Source organism: Pan paniscus, chromosome 10 (assembly GCF_029289425.2).
Source record: "Pan paniscus chromosome 10, NHGRI_mPanPan1-v2.0_pri, whole genome shotgun sequence".
Taxonomy (NCBI): Eukaryota; Metazoa; Chordata; class Mammalia; order Primates; family Hominidae; genus Pan; species Pan paniscus.
In genome coordinates, this window is record NC_073259.2 from 71,734,696 (window position 1) to 71,760,449 (window position 25,754).

General features: G+C 38.3%; 1 protein-coding gene across 3 annotated transcripts in view; it reads right to left on the minus strand.

The window, feature by feature from the left end:
• IRAG2 (inositol 1,4,5-triphosphate receptor associated 2) overlaps positions 1-25,754 on the minus strand; it is a 111,270-nt gene that overhangs the window by 26,774 nt on the left and 58,742 nt on the right. Inside the window, exons 20-27 of one of the 3 annotated variants that reach the window (XM_055095843.3) lie at positions 20,445-20,506; positions 19,199-19,279; positions 18,283-18,379; positions 15,579-15,726; positions 12,665-12,746; positions 2,754-2,800; positions 2,582-2,646; positions 2,280-2,387 (exon numbers count right to left, since the gene is read on the minus strand). In XM_055095843.3, the coding sequence (XP_054951818.1) occupies positions 2,280-2,387; positions 2,582-2,646; positions 2,754-2,800; positions 12,665-12,746; positions 15,579-15,726; positions 18,283-18,379; positions 19,199-19,279; positions 20,445-20,506 (690 nt within the window). The remainder of the gene's footprint in view (positions 1-2,279; positions 2,388-2,581; positions 2,647-2,753; positions 2,801-12,664; positions 12,747-15,578; positions 15,727-18,282; positions 18,380-19,198; positions 19,280-20,444; positions 20,507-25,754) is intronic. The other 2 variants (XM_034936159.3, XM_008954307.4) reach the window with 2 other exon arrangements.

Genomic DNA, 25,754 nt, shown 5'->3' on the forward strand with positions numbered 1-25,754 from the left:
TGTAGTCCCAACTACTGAGGAACCTGGGACAGGAGGATCGTGTGAGCCCAGGAGTTTGAGGCTGCAGTGAGCTATGATTGTAACACTGCACTCCAGCCTGGGCAACAGAGTAAGACCGTCCCCATGTGCACCAAAAACCAACTTTTTCTGTCCTTTTTTTCACAAAATTGTGTACACTATACTTAACATTCTGTACTTTTTTCCCCCAAGAAAGAGTAGCCTTTTATGTTATTGTAAGAAAAAAGTCTCCTTATTTATGTTTTATGCCTGCATATTAGTATTCTATTACATGGATATGCCAAAATCTAATATTTTGTTATTACAGACAATGCTGCAATATATAAGCATTTGCATATGTTATTTGGGATGTGTGTGCATATTATCTGCAGGATAAATTCCTAGAAAATGAATAGTTGTATCAGAGGATATATACATTCAACATTTTGATAGATATTAGAACATTTCTCTCCACATTATAGTAGCCCTCCCTTATCCAAGGTTTCACTTTCCATGGTTTCAGTTACCTGCTATCAACCATGGTCTGAAAATATTACATACAATTATATATATTTGAGACGGAGTCTCGCTCTGTTGCCCAGGCTGGAGTGCAGTGGTGCAATCTCAGCTCACTGCAAGCTCTGCCTCCCGGGTTCACGCCATTCTCCTGCCTCAGCCTCCCGAGTAGCTGGGACTACAGGTGCCCGCCACCACGCCTGGCTAATTTTTTGTATTTTTAGTAGAGACGGGGTTCCACCGTGTTAGTCAGGATGGTCCCTCGATCTTCTGACCTTGTGATCTGCCTGCCTCAGCCTCCCAAAGTGCTGGGATTACAGGCGTGAGCCACCACGCCCAGCCACAATAATATATTTTGAGAGAGAGACCACATTCACATAAGTTTTATTACAATATATTGTCAAAATTGTTCTATTTTATTACTAGTTATTGTTGTAAATATCTAATTAATAAATTAAACTTATCGTAGGTATGTCTATATAGCCACAAACATAGTGTGTATAGGATTTGGCACTATCAGTTTTGGGAATCCACTGGCGGTCTTGGAATGTAGCCCCAGTGAATAAAAGGGGACTACTATATTTACAAAAAGTTACATTCCCTACAGCACTTTTCTTTTGTTCTTACAACTTTACCAACAGAGTGTAATCAAATTTGTGCATCTTTGTCTATATGATAGGTAACAAATGGAACCTTAGTGTATTTTTAATTAAAAGATTTACTTATTAGACGTAAGGTGGAGTATAAAGACATTCTGTAATTAACCCATGAAATGGATTCCATTTCTGCAATTTTGTGGCTATTCTATTTTAGCACCTCTATCTCAAACTTAAATGTCGAGTTCAAACAATAGAATGTATTTTCCTTGGCCAGGTGCGGTGGCTCACGCCTGTAATCCCAACATTTCGGGAGGCCAAGGCGGGTGGATCACAAGGTCAGGAGATCGAGACCATCCTGGCTAACATGGTGAAACTCCGTCTCTACTAAAAATACAAAAAAATTAGATGGGCGTGGTGGCGGGCACCTGTAGTCCCAGCTACTTGGGAGGCTGAGGCAGGAGAATGGTGTGAACCTGGGAGGCGGAGCTTGTAGTGAGCTGAGATCGCGCCACTGCACTGCAGCCTGGGCGACAGAACGAGACTCCGTCTCAAAAAAAAAAAAAAGAAAAGAAAAAGAAAAAAGAAAAAGAATGAATTTTCCTTGATTGATTTTTTTTTATGGGAATTAGAGCCTATTCCTCCCATGAATGTCAACTAAAGTGGTGTCTCACTGGGAATGGTCGAGAATAACTACATTGTTTTCAGAGTCAAGTAGCAGAAAAGGACCTAACAAACCAACTGGTTAGTTCTGTTGCCTCTGGGTGGACCATTGCTAATTGCTCCATCGTTCTAACCTGATAAATTCGAACAAGGATTCCAAGAATTTCCTAAGCAGGTGATGTCACTTCTGTGCTACAGTTGAAACCCAGTAAATTCCAGTCAATCTCTGCCATAGGAAATATTTGTCCCATTACAATATATCATAATTTTTGTTCTGGCTACGAAATCGAAAAAAATTGATACCATCCTTATGTGTGAAAGGCCATGGTTAGTTACCACTTGGATTTCTTTTCTGCAGACTATATCTTCAAAATTGTTTTATAAGAATTATTTTACAAAAAAAATTAAATAACATTATTGAGCTAGTGTGGATACTTACTTCACTAGCTTATAGACTTGCTTCGTGTTTTAGAATTAAAATGACGCTTACACCTGTCAACATTTTACCTTGGGCCTCTATCGTGGGAGAAGCTGATCTTGTATCCTCCTCTTTCTTACAGAGTGAGTTACTGTCAAGGTCACAAGAAGCCATATTCAGAATTTCTAATCCAGGATCTGTCAACAGGAGAAACAAATGGTGTGAATACTATGCACATAATATTATAGTATAGTGTATTTAACTATACTATGCAAAAGGAGTATTTGCCTATGTTCTTCTCATTTGCTCACACCCCAGCAGGTCACAGAACATCAGGCTGAAAGCTATAATACTAACAGTCTATTTTAATATTATTTCCAAATCCACTTACCACTTGAAGTTATAGTACCGTCTGTCGATGAAGTGCGTCTGGGTAATGGTAGTGAGGAATATTCCCTGCCAAAAAGATAGCAAACATGTTTTGGAATGTCAGGTCCAAATAATTCTCTTAAAACCAACTAAATATGCATACAAATTTACACACACAACACAAACAAGCAAACCTGGACTGCAGCAGGTTCTCAGAACACACGCGTTCAACACCATTCTCCTTAAGGAAAAAGAAAGGAGACATAAGTTCAACAATCTGACATTTTCCATTCCAAAGAGGTTGTTTTAAGCAAACATTTTCATACAATTCTAAATGAACCCATATTTACTCTGCTCTTTTGGAAAGGATATGGGAATGGGATGGTATAGGGCAGATGGATATACACACTTCCTCAAAGCTGCACTTACCCAAAAATCCAATATTAAGTATATTTACAAGTCTGATATTTTTAAAAATCTGATAAAAATTTTGGGCAAAACAAATTCTAAACTCAAATGGCAGATAGGGTTTATTTCATACGCTTAAGTCAAGTTTTCTTTAAACAGAAAATTCTACAAGGGCATGAAACAACATTTCTATGTGTGGGAATAGCACTCAACCTAAAATTTCTGACCTGGTAATTTTAAAATTGCTCTTAGTTTTCTAGCTAGAAAAATCATGCATTTCAAACTTAATCCATATCTGAGAGATCTGAAGGATTACATCTAAGTTAGCACCTATTACTTGATTCTCAAAAAGAACTTAACAAAATTATAGTCCCAGCCTGCCAGGGCAAGTGTTTGAAAGTTTCTATGAACCTCTTAATTTCTACAAGGAATTCCTATTTTGGGGGTAACTTTAGGGCATTAAAGTTGTACAACTTTCTTTTTCAAAAAATACAGTGAGAACATAGTTTCGTTTCTAATAACAAGCTTTTCTAGTATATTATTTTAATTATTTGATTTAGTTTAGAAAAATAAATTAAAATTCAATAAAACTGAAATCATTCAGACATATGGAAAACCTACACAAAGTAAAAAGAAGGCATTTAGTTATTCCATAATCAAACAGAACTTATTAACTGTCACAACCAACAACAGGTTCCCATGGGGGAATATTGTATATCACACACAGTATTTAGAATCAGTCCCAGAAAGTATCTCCCATAGTCACAGACAAGTAAAGTACAGGTTTACTAAGGGTTTGCTGAATTTGTATTTATCCAGTACAATGATAGTAGCTTATATATGTTTAGTACATTAAAATTTACAAGAGCCCTTTAATGTATCACCTCATTTAATTCTCCCAACAACCTTAGCAGATTTTAGCAAGAAAAGATTTACTTATTACAGGTAATGAAATGAAGGCCAGTTAATAAGGTAATTTCCCAAGACCAGTCAGAATGGTGGAGTCAGCTTTCAAACACATATCGAACTAAATACAGTGTCCTCTCCACTGTAAACAAAACCAACTTGGGCATACACTAACCTAGGCTATTGGAGAGGAAAAGACTTCCCAATTATTGTCTTAGACTGGTTGATGATTGTAATGTAGACTTGTAAGATGTTCACCTCAAATGTTTAGAAAAATCTACAATCGAACTTGCAAAGCGAGGATTTATACCTAATACTTCTGCATCAATGATGTTGGTCAACTTTTTCTCTTTTTTACTTCATTTTGTTTCTGCCTTAAGTGACTTTGGGTCAGTTCATACATGACTGAAACCCCTCATGACACCAGTTTAATTTAATTCAACAAACTTTCATCCAAAGCCCACTTTGTGCTAGGAACAGGGACAAGGGCTAAAGAGTATATATAAAAACACAGTTCTTATCCTGAAGAAGCCTGTAGGCCAATAATACAAATCCTACTCTACAATTTATAAGCAGCATGCCACAGAGGAAAGTAATATGCACAGGGCAGAATTAACAGCGTGGGGATATCTGAATTCAATTTTAAAGAGAAACTGTACCTTAAATTGTAGTTACGTGATAATGGCCCTATTTTAAAATATTTAAATATATTAGTAATTTTTATCTGTTTAACTATACTATTATGTGTATATATATTTTATATATAATATATATAATATTTTATTATATATATTTCATATATATTATATATTTCATATATATTATATATTTCACATATGTAATATATATATTTCACATATATATTATATATATTTCACATATATATTATATATATATTTCACATACATATTATATATATATTTCACATACATATTATATATATATTTCACATACATATTATATATATATTTCACATATATATTATATATATTTCACATACATATTATATATATATTTCACATACATATTATATATATATATATGAAATGAACAAGGCACGGTGGCACACGCCTGCAATCTCAACACTTTGGAAGGCTGCAGTGGAAGGACTGTTTGTGGCCAGGAGTTTGAGACCAACATGAGCAACATGACAATACCCCATCTCTACTAAAAAATGAGCAGGGCACAGTGGTGTACACCTGCGATCGCAGCTACTTGGGAGGGTGAGATGGGAGGATTGCTTGAGCCCAGGTGGTTAAGGTTGCAGTGAGCTGTGATCATACCACTGCACCCCAGCCTGGGTGACAGGGCAAGACCCTGCTTTAAAAAAAATGAAAAGAAAGAAAGAAAACAAAAGAAAGGAAGCTATAAAAAAAGGAGAAAATTAAATATCCTTCAGTTTTATTGAGTGTAACACTTCATAAAAATCAATAAGAATTGATTTCTTAATAATAATAAAGTATAATATCCTAACACATATAAACACATTGTTACTATCTGTAGCATGAAATAACATTTATTATTGCACTATAACTAAAAAACACTATACACTTGTCAGAAAAGCCTTCATTTTGTACCTGTCAAGATCATGGGTATTCATATTTAAGAAATATGAAAGAGAATGCAGTTCTTATTTTCTATTCCATTATGCCAGTTTCCAGTTTGGGGAAAAGAGAGTACATCATTTCTGCAAACCTTTTCAAAAAAAGGTCTAATTAGTATTTAAAGCCAAAGTAATAAATACAGTAAAAATACAGTTTGCCTCCATTATGTTACATATCAGTCTCATTTGCCCTAATGCTCTGTGTAAGGCCTTCTTTTGCCCTATACCTTAGATATGAAACATTGTAGTTAGAAGTCTTTCAATAAATACAAAATATTTATTGATTAAACAAATAATTATGTGATTTTGGAGAAATTGCCTATGTTTAGTAGCCATTTAATACTACCTTGTTGTGGAACAGTAGCAAGGTAAGCAACTGGATGTTATTCTCAAAGCACTCATCTTTGTAAAAGTCAGTAATCAGAAAACAACCCAATATACAACATATCCCAATCCTAAGTTTTCACAAGTTTGGTCTAATGACAATTTTTTTTTCTTCTTGTGAGACTAACTAGAGTAAAGAAGATTTTTTTTTTTTAACCTGGTTTCAAATTTAGGACAACAGTTCATGAAAGCTGGAGATGAAACCCTCAAGGGGTTTGGGCAAAAACTTTCCACATTTGGGCTCTTTTCTTCTAGCTTCTAAAGTCACCTCTATTTAAACCAGCAAACCAGGCCCACAGCAGAACATAACCAGCACGCACCAACTGTGACACCTGGACAGATCATGAGAAAGATAATCTACTAGATATAATTTAAAATCAAGGAAAATGAAGAATAAGAAAAAGAAAGTTCAGATGAGAGATTCACTTACATGTAGAAGATTGGCTCAAGTCAATGAATCTAACACATGTCGATAGCACAGAGCAGGGAGAATGCTCTTTCTGTCCAAGCCATTCAAATATTAACCTGCATAACATTTACATGAAAAATCCATGGTCCAGCCCATTTGCTTTTGACAGCAAGAGTCTAATGTAGGGTGGGGTAGCAAAAGTACTCATGGAAAAAATGAAACAGATTCTCCCATGGGCTGGGTCAGCAAACACAGGAGACACACACACACACACACACACACACACACACACACACACACGCATACACACACACAGCAATATTATTTCAATATTTAGATTGAACAACATGAACAATAAAAAATAACTTTTAAGATTAATTGGCCTAATATCCCAGGATTATTTTATTTTTGCTCTTTTATATGAAATACTAAACTACAGATTTTGTGATCAGAAACCTTCTACTAATAAATATTTATGGTTCCAATGTAATGTTTACTATTTGACCCATTTTAGATAACTGATACTTAAATAAACGTGATTTTCTGAGAACAAAAAAATAACTTAACAAAGAGTCTATTAGACTTACTTCTGACTTGACTCAGTGTCTGTTTAAATGTTCCAAAAAGAGGAACAATGCTAAGTTGAATTTTAAAAGATTAGAACTACTGGAACCTAAACAAAGCTAAATTTGCTTATAGGTTTGCATTTATTTTTTCTCTTTCTAACTAAAGGTATACCACACCCTCAGATCTACAGGTTACACCCACCACTTTCAGGTTCATTTATAATATAGTTATCAGTCAACTTCTACATGTTCCAATTTTGCAACTGGCAATGTTATTTATTCTCCAAGGTTATTAATGCTGCACCCACATACAACTTGGAAGAACAGGATAGACAATAGCCAGAAAATCTTCTGAGATATTTTTAAATTGATCCTGTTCTTGGCCTTAATAAATCACCTCCTCCCAGTGATAGTACATCTTAGACAAAAGCATGTAATAACATGAAGGATAACGCAAAGAGAGACAAGACACTTAATATTTGGTATATGTAATTTTTTTAACAGCCAAAAGAAAAACAGAGAAATTCATCTCCAAATCATTGGCTTGTTTCAAGATATACTCTGGCCTTCATGCTGCTGATAATTCTGATTCTGGGAAATATGACCAGCTAATTTTCTTTTTGAGGTTTTACTATGATTCAGGTATTTTGCGTATGTTACAGAGTATCTTGGTGGGGTCAGAGTTGAGACTGAAGTAAGATAGAAGGAAGAATCAATTTTGTTGTCATAGGACAGTGTGGACAACAAACCAAAAGAACTGCGGAGACATGAGTCGTGAAACCAACTTCTTGGCCCCACAATTTCTCGAGAGGTTAAAAGTCTACATGGAAGCCACTAGTCGGTGAGGCCTGAAGAACATGGGGATATATTTGGTATTCACCTCTGGAGCTCACTGGAAATGTTGGGAAACGACTCCATGAAAGGAAAGGCCTTCTTAGTCATCAGCAAGTGGGGAAACAAGGCATTGAGAGGCAGTGTCTTGCCTCTACATATGACCTAGTTGGTTTGTTTCCATGGACAGGTTAGGCCAGAACTCAGTGATACAGATATGTGGAAATATATGTATATATGTAAAGTATTTGTGTGTGTTTATTTGAATCCTCAAAAGAGCTATGAAAATCAATGTCTATTTCACAGGGGACACAGCAAATTCAGACAGGTTAGGTCATGTGTCCAAGTTCACACAGCTAATAAGTAATAAAGCCAGTCTTCAATCTAGATGTGCTTCATTCTACAGCCTATGCTATGTGGCTAAAGATTCTAGAGCATTACTAGGAAAAATTTCAGATAAATACAAAAGTAGACAAAACAAAGAATCTAATGAATCCTGGTATATCCGTCATGCAGATTCAACAATTACCAACCTATGGCCAATCTTGTTTCAAACTCTCACCCTCTAAACCTACACCTGCCTTGTTTTGAAGCAAATGGCAGACATCATAACATTTTTATCCGTAAATATTTCAGAATGAATCTCCAAAAGATAAGGACTGGAAATAATTTGTTTCCTTCTTTCCTAACTACACCAGAATATCCCAAATAAACTAATTTATTGGGTGAATAAAGAAGTTCTTTCTTCCTCAAGAATGTCCCAAACAGGGCTCCAAATTATTTTACTTTGAGATGTTCTTTTTGAGACATTAACCTTGTTAGCGTTCTTTGCTCTCCCAAAGACCTGCTTATGAATAATGATGTTCACTTTTATGTTGCACTGTGCCTTCTGGGAAAGATATTAGAAGACAGCTTCCTCTGTGAATATGGGGAAGGAACAGAAAGTAAATCTCAAGTTCTTAGGAGCACCAGCCCAAAGAAATGAGTCAGAAAGCGGTAAGCTAATTGAGTGCTCACTCTCAGTGTTTTAAACAGACGTTGTAGTGAGTACAACCTAAATTAATAGGCATTCAACAAATAGTATTGGGCAGCTACTGTATGTAATCCTATGCAGGGTGCTACATGCACATTGGTTAATGGCCAAATAAAGGTACTGTCCAGCAATTTTATCACCTAATATACAAATAAATATAAGAAAATAAATAACTACAATGCAAACCAGCATACAGGTGACAAGAAATGTGGGGCACAGAGAATTACAAGGGTCTTAAAGAAGGAAGTGAGCTTAGTTTTTTTCTGAGTTGGATCATTGAGAAATGAGGAAACAGGCCTGAAAACACGACTTTCCCAGAGTCACACAGAGGCCAACCCACAGAAAAACCTCATCTCCCCACTCTTAATCCATTATGATTTCCACCTCAAGAAGGACTGGAGATGCTTGAATGTCAACATTTTATGCTACCACAAAAAAAGTTTTTATTGGTTTTTGAAATGGGGCTTGACAGTCTAATAGAATTTTGATAAATGGAAAAGCATAACATTGTTCTGGGCAAAGAAAACAGCACAAACAGGTTTGTGTGATATATTCTGACAATACATGCTACCTGGTTTGGCTGACGTACAGGCACAACCATACACAACAATGGGGAAATAAAGGTAAAAAGGTAGACTGCAACCAGTTTAGAGAGGGACTCCAACACCAGGTCAAGTCGTTTGTTATAAGGCTGTAGAGATTGACAGAATCCATCATTTAGGGACAAGGAGTTAAAAAAACACCCATCGTTTGGGGGGTCCACTGGGATGATAAACATATATTATGTTTTAAAAATAATTTATATCTTATATTTTACTCTAATTCCCTGTACTTATTACCAATGACAATGCTTAGAAAAGTGTTTTCTAAGGAGAGCTTTCTATTTTCTTAAGAGATAATGTGAGTATAAAATGATGGTAGGTGGGGAGTTGCTCAAGGGACAAGGGGCAGAGGCAGAGAGTACAGTTACCAGGCTGTTGAGATTCTCCAGTGGAGCAGAAACCTGGAATGGGAAGGTTGAGAATTGGTGGGGTCAGTCAGAAGGTGCAGCCAACAGACTAATTCCTGGGCTGTTGCAAACTACAGAAGACACAAGAAAATCTTCAGGGAACTTACAGGAGCATGTGACTGGAGGCTCGATTGTGATGTCTGTTAGCACCTATTTCTTTTTTTTCTTTTTTTTTTTTTTTGAGATGGAGTTTCACTCTTGTCACCCAAGCTGGAGAACAATGGCACGATCTCGGCTCACTCAACCTCCTCCTTCCGGATTCAAGTGATTCTCCTGCCTCAGCCTCCCAAGGAGCTGGTTTTACAGGCGTCTGCCACCATGCCTGGCTAATTTTTGTATTTTTTAGTAGAAATTGGGTTTCACTACATTGGCCAGGCTGGTCTCAAACTCCTGACCTCAGGTGATCCACCTGCCTCGGTCTCCCAAAGTGCTGAGATTACAGGCGTGTGCCACTGCGCCCAGCCCAGCTCCTATTTCTTAATGGGTGTGAAGCATAGACAAAACCACGCAGTCACATATCCTAATAAGAGTCAATATGGAGGTCCTTTTAGATATAAAAGGCAGTACATTTCTTAGCCAAAAAAAAAAAAAAAAAAAACTTTCAAGGTAATGCTAAGTAATTATGATTAAAATGTCTGAATTCAGTGTACTAAGAGTGGCCATGACAAAGGCCTGTATCCTTTGAAGCTGGACAAATCTGAATTTTAATCCCAGGTTTGTTATTTATTAATTGAGTGATCATGGGCAAGTTATTTAACTCCCTCAACTTCAGTTGCCTCCTTTGTAAAAAGCAGAGAAGTGTGGAGCAGATTAATCACATGGCATGTGGAAATGCTTTTGTACAAAGTTCCTGGCACACAACTGATATTTGTTTCTTCCTTCTTCTTAGTAAACTCAGTGCCAGATAAAAGGGAAATTACTAATAACCAAACATCCTGTAAGCTTCCAAGTTCAACTTCCTTTACTAAAACTTTATAAGAATTGCTAGGTAAGAGCAAGATATATTTTTAAAATTTTTCAATTTATTTTTATTTTTATTTTTTGAGATGGAGTCTTGTCCTGTTACCCAGGCTGGAGTGCAGTGGCGCAATCTCGGCTCACTGCAACCTCTGCCTCCTGGGCTCAAGCAATTCTCCTGCCTCAGCCTTCCAAGTAGCTGGGAGTATAGGTGCCCGCCACCTAATTTTTGTATTTTTAGTAAAGATGGGGTTTCACCATATTGGCCAGGTTGTTCTTGAGCTCCTGACCTCAAGTGATCCGCCCACCTTGGCCTCTAGGTAAGAGCAAAATAGATTCATTTCCTTTTTCTTAGCTGCTCAGACAGGTATTTATGAACAAAAACAATGCCATATACCCACTTAACAGGAAGAATAACAACAACTTGTACAATTCAATAGTAAAAAGAAATATAATCCCATCTTTAAAATGAGCAAAGGATCTGAGTAGACTTGTCTCCAAAGAAGTTATACAAATGGCCAACAAACACAGGAAAAGATGTTCATTATTAATCATTAGAGAAATGCAAATCAAAAATACAGTGAGGTATCACTTTGCACCCACAAAGATGGCTTTAATAAAAAATAGGCAAATATTTAATGAGGATACAGAGAAACCGGAATCTTCATACATTGCTGTTGGAAATGTAAAAGGATATAGCCACCCTCGAAGTCTGTTTTGCAGTTCCTCAAAAACATTAAACACAGAGTTACCATATGATGCAGTAACTCTGCCACAGGAATACACCCAAAAGAATTAAAAACATGTTTACACAAAAACCAATACACTGATGCTCATAATAGCATCACTTGCAATAGCCAAAAAGTAAAAACAACTCAAATGCCCATCAGCTGATGAATGGAAAAACAAAATGTGGTGTGTATCTATACAGTGGAATATTATTGAGCCATAAAAATGAATGAAGTACTGATATCATGCTATGACATGGATGAATCTTGAGAACCTTATGCTGAGAACCTTGAGAACCTTAACTGAAAGAAGCTGGGCACAGGAGGCCACATATTGTATGAATCCATTTATATGAGATGTCCAGAATAGGCAAATCTATAGGACAGAAAGTAGATTAGTGGTTGCCTCCAGCTGGGGGTTGGGGACAGGAGGAAATAGGGAGAGACTACCAATGGGTACGCAGTTTATTTCTGGGGTGATCAAAGTATTCTAAGACCGATTGTGGTGATGGTTGTACAACTCTGTGAATATACTGAAAGTCATTTAAGTGAATAATTTAAATTAATGAATTGTCTGGTGGGTGAATTATATCTCAATTAAAATGTAAAAGAAAGAAGAATGATGGACTGCCAGATCCTGAAACAGAACTGCCTGCTCTGTTTGATTGAGAAGATCACGTGGCTCAGGGTGCAGACTGAGGAAGGCATTCCAACCACATCTCAATGATAGAGACAGTGACCTAAGTGACCTTCTCAGGTCATTTAGCATTATTCTCTTCTTGGGTAGAAAAGTGGCACTAGCACCTAACTTTGCCAATTAATACCTTACTACTCTCCACGGGCATGGCCGTGCTTTGTGGTCTTTGACAAAGGGTACCAGCCCCTCAAAGATTATCCAGCCTCGACCTCAATTCTTGGAGAATCAATGGGATCCGAGGCTTCTTACAGTCATTCGTGAATTTAAGTCCCAAACCAGCCTGCCTCTCAAACAAAAAGTTTAGCTCACTTCATTGAAATTCTTTTTGGTTCTATAACCCACAGTGCATACTAAACACAGGGTAGAAAGCCCTCATATTAAATAATTTTAATTTCTTGACTTCAAAGGTTGCTATTTCTCATGCATCTGAGTTTTGCAATAGCAGACTCAGACTTGCTACAAGAATATCCATAATACTTAAAAAATAAAAAAGACAGGGAAAAAGAATACCCATAGAAGAAGAACAGGATATGGTAATACTGAAAATGAAACCAAAATCCAGTCCAACACTCACTTCCATACTTGGGTCATCATTCATCCTGATGCAGCCTGAGAGATTTGTTCCTGGGTTGGGGCCACTTGTGGGGCCTGGGCACCTGGCAGTAGGAAGTAGAGTTATTTACTACAGGTGAAAAAACTGCAAATCTTAGCAGATACTAAACTATAGCATGGTTCTCACTCCCCTACGCCCAGTCCTAATTTTATCAAATTTCTAATTAAGTTCATGGTTTAAGTAACACATAATGAAAGAGAGTTCCCACCTCCATCAGAGAGAGGTTACAAACAACAGAGAATCCAGTCAAAAATGAAAATGAAGCATTTGCAATTCAAAGCCATCCTTCCTCACCCTCAATACAGAAGGGAAATTTTATTGAGGTAGATTAGGCCCTCACAAAATGCACTGACATTTTTGAATGTTTCCTAAGGAAGATGAGTCTGTATACTTAAAAAGGCAGGTGCAAATGAGCACCGAAGGAGGATGAGGGCAGGGACAGGTATAGGTTCCCAAAGGCTTGTTAACCTTGAGTGTGAAAGAAACAGAAATAGGATCAAAACATGTCTAAGTTAACTTAGGAGGATGTCGTTGATATTGTGATCAATGCCCCCAGTTCCTGAGACAGACCTCCTAAAATCCTTGTAGACAGAGGTGCTAGGGGAATCTTTACTCTAATATTTGGTCTCTGATCCTGGTTCCTGATACGGAGTGTCTAAGACCTTGTAATCTCCTGAGTGATAGGAGTGTTTGACGCAAAGCTCCTGAATCTCTTGAAATTTCCTTAGTATTACGAGCATCTTCTGTTCTAAAGCGGTGTCTCTTGGTGGGCTTCTGGATAGCCTCAGGATGAGGGGCTGGTTGCCAGGGGAACCAATCTGTGGTTCGAGGGTTGGAACTTTCAACTCCACCCTGCCAAGCTCCTGGGAGGGGAGGGGGCTGAGCTGATCACCAATGGCCGATGATTTAATCAATCGTGCCTAGTAAAGCCTCCATAAAAACCTGAAAGGACAGCACTTGGAAAGCTTCTGATTTGGTGAACTAAAACATAGCCATGTGCTGGGAAGATGGCACACCCCAACTCCACAAAGACAGACCCTCCTGTGCTTGAGACATTTCCAAACCTTTCCGATGTATCTCTTCATCTGGCTGTTCATTTGTATCCTTTAAAATAGACTTTGTCACCTGGCACAGTGGCTCACACCTGTAATCCCAGCATGTTGGGCGGCTGAGATGGGAGGATCACTTGAGTCCAGGAGTTCAAGACCAGCCTGGGCAACATGGAGAAACTTTGTCTCTATGAAAAATACAAGGTCAGGTGCTGTGGCTCACACCTGTAATCCCAGCACTTTGGGAGGCTGAGGTGGGTGGATCACCTGAGGTCAGGAGTTCAAGACCAGTCTGGCAAACATGGCGAAACCTTGTCTCTACTAAAAATTCAAAAATCAGCTGGGCATGGTGGCAAGCGCCTGTAATCCCAGCTACTTGGGAGACTGAGGCAGGAGGATTGCTTGAACCCGGGAGGCAGAGGTTGCAGTGAGCCGAGATCATGCCACTGCACTCCAGCCTGGGCAACAGAGTGAGACTCTGTCTCAAAAAACAAACAAAAAACAAAAATTAGTGGGGTGTGGTGGCAGGCACCTGTGGTCTCAGCTACTCAGAAGGCTGAGGTGAGACAATCACCTGAGCCCAGGAAGTCAAGGTTGCAGTGAGCCCAAATTACTACTGTACTCTAGCCTGGGTGACAGAGTGAGACCCTGCCTCCAAAAAAATAAACTTAAATAAATAAATAAATGAATAAAATAAACTTTGTAGTAAGTGGATAAATGTAAGGAAAGTGTTTCCCCGAGTTCTGTGAGCTACTCTAGCAAATTATTTGAACCCAAGAAGGGGGTCTTGGCAACCCCCAATTTATAGACAGTTGGTCAGAAGCACAGGTCACAGTCTGGAACCTGCAAGGGGCATCTCAAGCAGGGACCAGCCTTGTGGAACTGAGCCCTTAACCTGTGGAATCGGATGCTATTTCCAGGTAGATAATGTTGGAATTGAACTGAATTATTGGACGCCCATTTCATGTCGGCTGGAGAAGTGATTGGTGTGTGGAAAATTGCTTGGAGTGTGGGGAAAAAAACCCCCACACATCTGGTATCAGAAGTGTGGTATTGAGACTACAGTAGGAAAAAACACTCCATTGGTGAGTGTGTTTTTCCTTTAGATTAGAAGATTAGTCTGTGTACTTAAAGAGGAAGAGGGTAGGGTGCAGGGACAAGGACAGGTTCCCAAAGATGCGTTAACTTTGAATGTGAAAGAAAGAGAATTATGATCAAAATCTACCTATGTTAACTTAGCAGTCTATGGTATATTCCTAAAAAGTGGAAACATTTTAGGTAGTCTAATTTGTCTTTTAAGCTTTAGAGTGGTATTATGAAATTCAAGAAAAGCAAGAAAACTACAGCAATAACTTTATCTCAAAATTGTAAATTTTCGGCTGGGCGTGGTGGCTCACACCTGTAATCCCAGCACTTTAGGAGGCCAAGGAGGGCAGATCACTTGAGGCCAAGAGTTCGAGACCAGCCTGGCCAATGTGGCAAAACCCCATCTCTACTAAAAATACAAAAATTAGCTGGGCATGGTGGCATGCGTCTGTAGTCCCAGCTACTTGGAAGGCTGAGGCATGAGAATTGCTTGACCTCAGGAGGCAGCCGAGATCACATCACTGCACTCCAGTGTGGGCAAGAGAGCGAGATTCCATCTCAAAAAAAAAAAAAAAAAAAAAAAAAAAGAAAGAAAGAAATTGTAAATTTTCAGGAAGTTAGAGAAGTTCGACAATAAAGATGTGATCTCACATTATGAAAATCCGACCAATTAAAATGTTAGGCAATGGGAATGGGCCACCCATGAGGAGTAGAGTAAGTAAATTTTGCTCTTAACCTACTTGTGTTGTCTTCTTACATCCAAAGCACCATCCTTTACTTCTCCATATGTGGGCCTTTCACACAGAGTGTGGATTTGGTTGGCTACACCTGAGAAAGGTGTTGATTCCAGAGTTGGAACTGCTGTAAAACTATCCAGAGATAAGGCATCTGCAGTAGAACAGAAAAAAATAAAAATAGAGACCAATTTCTGGTTCAAACTATATTGAAGCATAAAGTCTTTCCTTCTTGAGAGACTGAAAAAGTGAAAGTTAACCCGCTTCTATTAACATTTTAACATAAACTCCCTTGATGCCTAATCACAGAGGGTAAAAACGTCAAATGCTTAATTTTAACAAAGCATTTGGGAATGATAGTAATATTAATATATATAAAATAAGTTTAGTTCTAATAATAATATTTACAAAATAATAATTTCAAAAAAGTTTTTTTAAGTGTGGGAGAGGTCAGAAAACCCCTGCCCACTAAGCAACTAGAGAGGTTAACAATCTACAGCCAGCGGGTGAAAATCCAGCCAGCTGCCCATTTTTGTAAAGTTTCACTGTGGCCAGATGTGGTGGCTCACGCCTGTAATCCCAGCACTTTAGGAGTCTGAGGCAGGTTGATTGCTTGAGCTCAGGAGTCTGAGACCAGCCTGGGCAACATGGCAAACCCCCATCTCTACAAAAATGACAAAAATTAACTGGGTGTGATGGCATGTGCCTGTAGTCCCAGCTACTTGAGGGGCTAAGGCAGGAGAATCACTTGAGCCCAAGAGGTTGAGGCTGCAGTGAGCCATGTTTGTGCCACTAAATGACAAAGTGAGACCCTGTCTCAAAAAATAAATAAATAAAGTTTTACTGGAACACGGCTGCACCCATTTGTTCACACATTGTCCATGGCTGTTTGTGTGATGCAACAGTAAAGTTGAGTAGTTACAGCAGAAACTAAAATATTTACTATCGGGTCTTTTACAGAACAATTTTGCAGCCTCCGGAAGAGAAAAGCATTAGACATGGTAATTAGAACCCATCAAAGAGTGGTAGGGGAAATAGGTTGAGATCACAAATCATTTATTAGGGAAAACCATCTTGTTATGTGTGTTTCTGAGTATAGGAAGCAGCAGAGTTTAATAGAAAAAACATATGGTTTAGGGTCAATCAGAAATTTTTGGTTCAGATCCTGGCTCTGCCACATACCAGTTGTGTGATCTTGAATAAATAACTAAGCCACTCTGAGCCTCAGTTTGCTTATGTATAAAGTGACAGATGACCTTGGGCAAATTATTAACTCAATGTTCCTCTGTTTCCTTATCTTTTGAATGGTAATTATATTAACATCTACCTCACAGGGATGTGTTGAGGATTAAATGAGTTAATAGATATGTTAAGAGCATTGAACTGTGTCTGGCACATAGCAAGCATTCTTTCTCTCTCTCTCTTTTTTTTTTTTTTGAGACTGAGTCTCACTGCGACGCCCAGGCTGGAATGTGATGGTACAATCTCGGCTCACTGCAACCTCCAATTCCTGGGTTCAAGTGACTCTCCTGCCTCAGCCTCCTGAGTAGCTGGGACTACAGGTGTGCACCACCATGCCCAGATAATTTTTGTATTTTTAGTAGAGATGAGGTTTCACCATATTGGCCAGGCTGGTCTCCAACTCCTGACCTCAAGCAACCTGCCCACCTCGGCCTCCCAAAGTGCTGGAATTACAGGCTTGAGCCACTGCACCTGGCCAGCAAGCACTGTTTAAGTACTCCCACTGTTGGTGGTGGTTATTGTTACTGAGTTATTGCAAGTAATCTCTAAAAAGCACTAATTTATATTGCCTGACACAAAATAGACACTCCATTAGTATTAGTAGTTTTTCCTTCTCAAATTTAAATGATCCACAAATCACTCTACTTTTTCTCTTTATTCCTTCTTAAATTTACTTTGATAATCATTTCTTTTGTCATTTCAGAACTAGACGTTAATTTTAGCTTTTAACTGCATCCATGTTATCCTGAGAGGTATCACTACTTTGACCACTTCTTAGAATAAAGCTCTTTCTCTTGGCATTGAGTATAAATTTGACCCACAACCCAATTTTCCTTCTCCAAATGTCTCTTCTACTGTATCTCAACCCGAAACCTTTCGTTTTCAAAATGACTTGCCTACCTTTGGCTCTTTTTCAAACACTTAAGGCTTTTGATTCTTACTTCTCTTCTTATTTTTTTTGTTTTGTTTGCTCATGTTACTCTCACCCATTAGAATACTTTTTTTGATGTTTTTTGCTTTTCCAAAGCCAACTAATCTTTCAAGGCCAGTTCAACTCTAACCGCTTCCATGGAATCATCTTCGACTTCTCTGAGTCCAGGTCTTGTCTCCTTGCTAGTCTGTGAGCTACTTTAGGACTTATTCTTTTACATTTGTTTGTTTTAGAGATGTTGCCCAGGCTGGTCTCGAATTCCTGGGCTCAAGCAACCCACCTGCTGTGGCCTCCCAAGGTGCTGGGATTATGGGCATGAGCCACCGTGCCTGGCCAGGACTTATTCTTTATCATGCATAATATGGTGCCTTGCACAGAGCAGGTACTCAAATACATATTGATTGACTGAATTCAGGGGTAAATATACACGTATTCAACAATTCTTCCTATACAAATGTAATAATAACTAGTTATTTTCCCTTTCAAATAGAACTCTACCCCTACTTGTGTCTGAGCAGGTATAGAAGGGGGGCTTACCCAGCAGAGGTGTGTACCAGCACGTATGTTTCAAGGTCAGGGGTGTCTGATGTATTCTTGCTTCTTGACCACCATATAGTTTGTGGCAACACTGCTTCTGAACAGAAAACCAAGTAGTATTAGCCATCTAAAGGAATGTAACATATATTTCATAATCTACTACCTCCATTTCAAAGATGGAAAGAATATCTCTAGTCTCAAGTGACCCTGTGAGAGAGATCAAGAAGAAAATAAATTCTGTCAAGTAAAAAAGCTTTCAAGTGTTTGATCAAAAGGTATACGTATGAGTAACTTATAATTCTTATTTAAAAGTCACAATTTAGTAATCTAGGAGAATGCTAACATCATCAACTCCAAATAATTGACACTTTGATGTAAACAAAGGCTTTGAGGAAAGAGGTATAGGTGAGGAATAAACTTAGTTACATAATTCTTCGTGATACTGCAATTAAAAAAAGTAAAACAGGCCGGGTGCGGTGGTTCATGCCTGTAATCCCAGCACTTTGGGAGGCTGAGGCAGGTGGATCACTTCAGGTCACCAGCCTGGCCAACATGGGGAAACCCCATCTCTACTAAAAATACAAAAATTAGCCGGACGTGGTGGTGTGTGACTGTAATCTCAGCTACTCCAGAGGCTGAGGCAGGAGAATCTCTTGAACCCGGGAGGTGGAGGTTGCAGTGAGCTGAGATCGCACCACTGCACTCCAGCCTGGGCGACAAAGGACCAACTAGGTTTGTGTGTGTGTATGTGTACATTTACAAAAACAAGTATCTGTTGCCTCACTTGATAATCTCTTGATAAAAGCAATATATGCAGTTCTAAGACTACTGATACATACTGGACTTAGCTTTCTATTACAGGATAGTTGTTGATTCACAATTACTACCTAAATAATTTCAAAAAGCTTGCAATTACCAATTTTTCTTGAAGAGGTTGTTGAATTGCATCTGTGCAGGACAGGGAATCATAGTGAGGAAATTCCTCATCTAAAAAGCTCTGTCAAGAGAAAATGGTAGAGTGTATTCAAAGACAGAATGATGAAAGAGTCAAATATTCTAAACACATTAGACTTAATAGAAGATATGACACTACCTAAAGTGGGTGAAATTGACAAGTTCTTTTTGTATTCTACTCCAAGGGAACACATTTGTAATTTTAAACCTCCCATTGTATTTGCCCCATTACTTGATCTAGGAATGAAATCTGAAGATCGGGAACAAGAAACTGAATGGCTTTGTCACTGAAATCTGTAGGCAGAGGCTAAAGAAGCTTGTTAGAGATGCAACTCAGAGTAGTGAAAATGGTGTCTGTGAAAATTTGATAGCTATAAAATTATTGCCTTAATCCAAGAGGTAGATTCACATCTATCATAGTTATATTATAATAGAAAATGTTGTTGGTGTTCTTGAGATGATTAAAGCATCTTTAGATATGGAGGTTTTTCCAGCTCAACTTATTGCAGAGGGCTTTTTAGGCACTCTGCCTAGCTTAATCTTCCACGATTTTTTTTTTTCCTGCTTTAACAGATGTGTCTGCATGATGCCCTAGAAACAGATACATGCAAATATCACCCTTCTTTCTTTCCTCCTCCATCATCTTCCTCCAGTGCCAACCTTGCTGCCTTGCTGTTCCCTTATGTTCTTCATTTCTGAACAAAAAGGAGATTCACCAAGTATCATAAGGGAAGGAAATACACTTTACCAGGGATATCTTGAGATGACCCATACAGAAAGAAATAGAAAGTTTAATTCAGATATGAGAAAGAAAAAAGAGACAGTAACCATCAAAGCCTATTCAAGAATACTCAAAATTTCAGCGTATTATAAATTGAATGATATGCCCTTACTCTCAGAAAGGAGGTCCCCAAGACTGAAAAACTGGCTGTTTGCTAATAGATATAGTGGTGGGGCAAAGAAAATTCTGAAATGCTTCCTCTCTAGAAGATATTATCAGTAGCCACTCACTAATGTAAGATCTCCTTTCTTATTTTGCTAAATACTTTAAGTGCACAAGAGAACAAAGTCCACCAAAACATTTTCTTCTAAACTGGTTATTTAACTTAATGATTAAAGTCATTGTCTGTTATAAATTAGCTTCAAAACCTTACATGAATTGAACAATTTCCTCCACAGTAACTGAACACATATCAGAGATATTTTACCTGAAACAGCAAGCCATGGTGTTCCCCTTCAATGAACTCCTTTTGAAGTGACTCAATTATTGCTACAAAGAGAATTTATAACCAGCTCAATATGACCATTTTAATTTAATTAATTAATGAATTTATTTTGAGACAGGATTTGGTTCTATTGCCCAGATTGGAGTGCAGTGGCATGATCTCACCTCACTGCAAACTCTGCCTCCTGGGCTGAAGCCATCCTCCTGTTTCAACCTCCCAAGTAGCTGGAATTACAGGCACATGCCACCACACTCAGCTAGTTTTGGTATTTTTTGTAGAGATGGGTTTCACCATGTTGTCTAGACTGGTCTCAAACTCCTGAGTTCAGGTGATCCACCCACCCCGGCCTCCCACAGTGCTGGGATTACAGGCATGAGCCACTATGCCCAGTATGAGCATATTTAACCTTGTCTTCTTTAATTCATTTCATTGCTTCATAAACTTTTAATGGCTTTAAATTTGGGGCCTGAAGAAAAGGAAAGGGAAAATAATGATTTCTGAGAATGGCACTATCAACTTATGACTCGGGAAAAATGGAAAAGCAGGCTAGAACAGATAAGCCATTATCTCCCTTGGGTATTTAAATTTTACTTTGATAGATACATGTGAATTGTCTTCTAGAAGTGAGTCACAGAATTGTCTAATCTTAAGCCAAGAATACATCTTAGGCCTGGTGCAGTGGCTCACACTTGTAATTCCAGCTCTTTGAGAGACCAAGGTGGGTGGATCATTTTAGGCCAGTACTTTGAGACTAGCCTGGCCAACATGACAAAACCCCATCTCTACTAAAAAAAAAAATACTAAAATTAGCTGGGTGTGGTGGCGCATGCCTGTAATCCTAGCTACTTGGGAGGCTGAGGCAGGAGAATCACTTGAACCTGGGAGGTGAAGGTTGCAGTGAGCCAAGATCATGCCACTGCACTCCAGGGCAAGATTCCCTCTCAAAAAAAAAAAAAAAGAAAAAAAAGAATACATTTTAGAGGTCATTCAGTCTGACCTCCTACTGATAAAGAAATCCTCTCTCCAATAAGCCTCTGCTTGAGCCCTCAAATTACAGCCCTAGGATCCCAGAATCCTACAAGTAGATCTCAGATCATGAGAACACTGATGTGCAGAGGATTGAAAAGGTAACTGGTAAATCATGGAGCTGAGATTAGACTCATGGAACAGAGCTTAACTCAGGGTATCATTCTGTGAAACTAAAAATATTTGTTTTTCTGCTTAAGTAAAATCTCTAAAAGTCTTATGCCTGGAATAATGGAAATGGGGGAAAAGTATCTAATATTTAACTAGCTCTTTGATGTACATAATAACATATTATTTATTTGACAAATCCTACTCTCTGAAACATAGTCAAAACCGGAAAATAAACCCAAATCTTTTGAACAACTAGAATAGATACTGATATTTATGCCCTTTATTCACGTGGCAAATCTCACACTTCAACTCAAGCAGTGGGCTCTGGGTATATATATAATTTTCACCAGTTTGACTGCCTTCTCAGCCCAAAGAAGATTAAAAGCAAAACTTAAACAAGGATATAAGGAGCTCTGCTAGATGGAAGCATATTAATAGCTACCACTTTTTTTTAAAATCACTAACAGCCAGGAAAATTATTAACAGCAGATACTCTGGCATCCAAAATACATAGAAATCTGGTGCTTCTTATTTTATAAACCAACAGTTTTATATCTTAATAGCCTGAAGAAATTCTGAGTCATGAGCATAATGCTAATGAAAAGAAGCACATAATCTAATTTTTAATTTTTGTCAGGAAAAAGGCTCTAAAAGCTTCAATTATGTAGAAAATTACCTATGTAAATTTTTTATTTTATAGGACTTTTTTTGGTAAAAATAACTTACTTCTCAATCAAGCTTGACATAGTGTTACTAGGCCCACTAGGAGCAAAACAGATGTTTGTTTTTCAAACATCTCCCTCACATAGGAAGAAAAGCATATTTTTAAAAGAGTATTTCTGGGCTGGGTGCAGTGGCTCATGCCTGTAATCCCAGCATTTTGGGAGGCCGAGGCAGATGGGTCACCTGAGGTCGGGAGTTCGAGACCAGCCTCACCAACATGGTGAAACCTTGTCTCTACTAAAAATACAAAAAAATTAGCCAGGCATGGTAGCGCACACCTGTAGTCCCACCTACTCAGGAGGCTGAGGCAGGAGAATGTCTTGAACCCGGGAGGCGGAGGTTGCAGTGAGCCGAGTTCAAGCCATTGCACTCCAGCTCTGGGTGACAGAGCAAGACTCTGTCTCAGGGGGGAAAAAAAAAATAAGTATTTCTAACCTACAAAAGTAATTTAAAATTTATTTCTTATTAATACTTAGGACCCTGGTAAAGATGAAATTTTAAAAAAATTCTGTCTTAACTGTATTAAGAAGGAAGGCCCTGCCCTCTTTCTGATCTACATCTACACAATAGCAACCAAAGCAATAAGAAGTGGCCATAATGTGTTTCTGAAGGTCATGTATCTCCAAAATACAAATTCAGAATACTATCTTACAATTGCCAATGAAGCTGTGTTTCAGAAGCGATGATGAGCTAGTATAAGATTGTCTAAATTGCCCATCTGCTTGCTCACCAGGCAATCTTGGGTTTTAGAAACAGTCTATCTTGAAGCATTCAAATTGAAAGCCTTATTTCAACAGATGTTTTGTGCAATGCATAGCAACTATTTCCATATTTTCCACATGGCAAAACAAGTTGGCTTATGACCACAATTTGCATTCACCTTTGCATTCTGCTTTACATGTTTGGAGTTGGACCTGTAATGCCTCTAGAACAAATATATGCTTCATATAGAAGGAAGTAAAACAATGGGTACTGTATCCCCTGCTGTTGCCATCTGCTATGTAGAATGGGACCAGGTGTCTTGGATACATTGCCTGTGAAGAAAGTTGAGATAAAGCAACTTTCTAAATGACTAAGCAATGAGGTCTCAGGCAAAGGCCCCACAATTAATTGCCTGTTGAAAATGAAAATTATAACATTATTAGAGCCGTAATCATGTTAGCTATCTATGATGGATGACATTTATAGAGTACGGGGCTTGTATAATACTATCTATACTGGAAAAAACCTCATGTTCTGTAAAATTGTATATTAAAAATATCAGGGTTCATTAAAGAACCCCAGACTAAGATCAACTATTCATAGCACATATCTGTCAAAGGACTTATATCCAAGAATAAAAGGACAGAAAACTTAATTTTAAAATGGGTGAAAGACTTAGACACTTCACAAAGAAGATATACAATGGCCCATCAGCACATGGAAAAGGTCCCAACATCATTACATCTGAAAAATATATATTAAAATCACAATGAAATACCCATTTAGTAGAGTGGCTAAAATGACAAAGATTAACACTACCAAATACTGAAGATGTGGAACACTAAAACCACCCACACTGCTGGTGGGAGCGTGAAATGCTATAAAAACTACCGAAAACCGTTTGACAGTTTCTTAAAAAGTGACAGTCACAGCTATGCTATGACCTAACAGTTCTACTCCTAGATATTTATTCTAGGTGAAATAAAAACATATGTGCACACAAAGACTTGTACACAGACGTTCATAGCAGCTTTGTCCGTCGTAATCCCAAACTGCATATACTGCAGATATCCAATAACAGCAGAAAAAACAATCAAATTTTGGAATATTCATACAAGGAAATACAACTCAATAATAAAAAAATACTACTAAGAAACACAACATAATCCCATCACGCTGACAGAAAAAAGACAAACACACAAAAAAGTACATACTGTGTAACTGAGTTCTAGAACAGGCTAAGCTAACCTATCAGACCAGTGGTTGTTCCTTAGGGTGATAGAGGTGGAGGTGGGGCATTAACTGGGAAGTTGCACAAGGGAAGTTTCTGGAGTGATAGAAATTCCGTGTTTTGATGTGTATTTATCTACCTGGTTGAATAGTATACTCGAGATCTGAACATTTTATGACATGTTAAATACATTAATAAAAAAGAAGTTAAAAGTATAAGAACAAAATAATGCAGGGATTATGAGAGAAATAGGGTTAAGAAGAAACCACTAAAAAAATACATGCAGCTGGGCAGAGTGGCTCATGCGTGTAATCCCAAAACTTTGGGAGGCTGAGGCAGGAGGATTGCTTGAGCCCAGGAGTTTGAGACCAGCCTAGGCAACACTGCAAGATCCTACCTCTACAAAAAATTTAAAAATTAGCGAGGCATAGTGTTGCTCGCCTATAGTCCTAGCTACTCAGGAGGCTGAGGCAGGAGGATCACTTGAGCCCAGGAGGTTGAGGCTACAGTGAGCCATGATCCCACCACCATAGTCCAGCCTGGGTGACAGAATGAGATCCTGCCTCAAAAAAAAAAAAAAAAAATCTGTCTACCTATCTACCTACCTACCTACCTACCTATCTGTATGTATGTGCAACACTGTAACCAGAGTACTAACAAACACACTTATTATTAGTACTAAGAAGATCACATGCATCACTCAGACATGCAACTTTAAATGCCTCACAGGATATTAGAAATACACAAAAACAAGAGAGTGGAAATGCTGGTGATGCTTTCACTAGAACAGTGGTGGTGGGGTGAAAGGCAAATGTAGATAGAGGCAGCGAGGCTAACAAGGTGAACGCAGGAGGGAGTATGATTGGACACAGACCAGGGCTCTACAAGGCTGGGGTAGAGCCCTGTAGAGTCCAGAGCCCTGTAGAGCCCAGAGTGACTCTTGGGAGGGAGGCCCAGGTGCAGACACTTATTTTAATTTTCTCAAAATAAAGCTGAAAGGGTTCCTGTTGCCTGTTCAGCAGCCAAGCTAAGGACTTTTTCCTTTCCTGAGGAAGGTGAGAGTTCTATTCCTACCAATCCAGATCCAAGTGCCAAGAAAATCGTGAATGAAACAACATAATTTCTATACTATATAACCACAGCATTTCCCCATTTACAAATCACAAATGAGATGATTCATGTTATAGAAACATATTCTAGCAGAACACAAATATCAACTGTGGCCAAGCATTAGCTACTATTTTGCATTTATTATGTTATTTATGTAATTCACAACAACTGCATTTAACCGAAGAGGATGCTGAAGTTCAGAGAGGCAATGTGATTTGCTCAACTTTACCCAGCCACTCTTCTGTGGACTTTGAGTGAGAACACAGGTTTGTTAATTTCAAATCCCATGTTCTTAATCATTATACTATACTTCCCAGATTACTTCTCCATATCTGCATTTTTCATTTGGGAAAACTTGGGTCCCTATCCTATCAGAGTTGTTGAGCAAG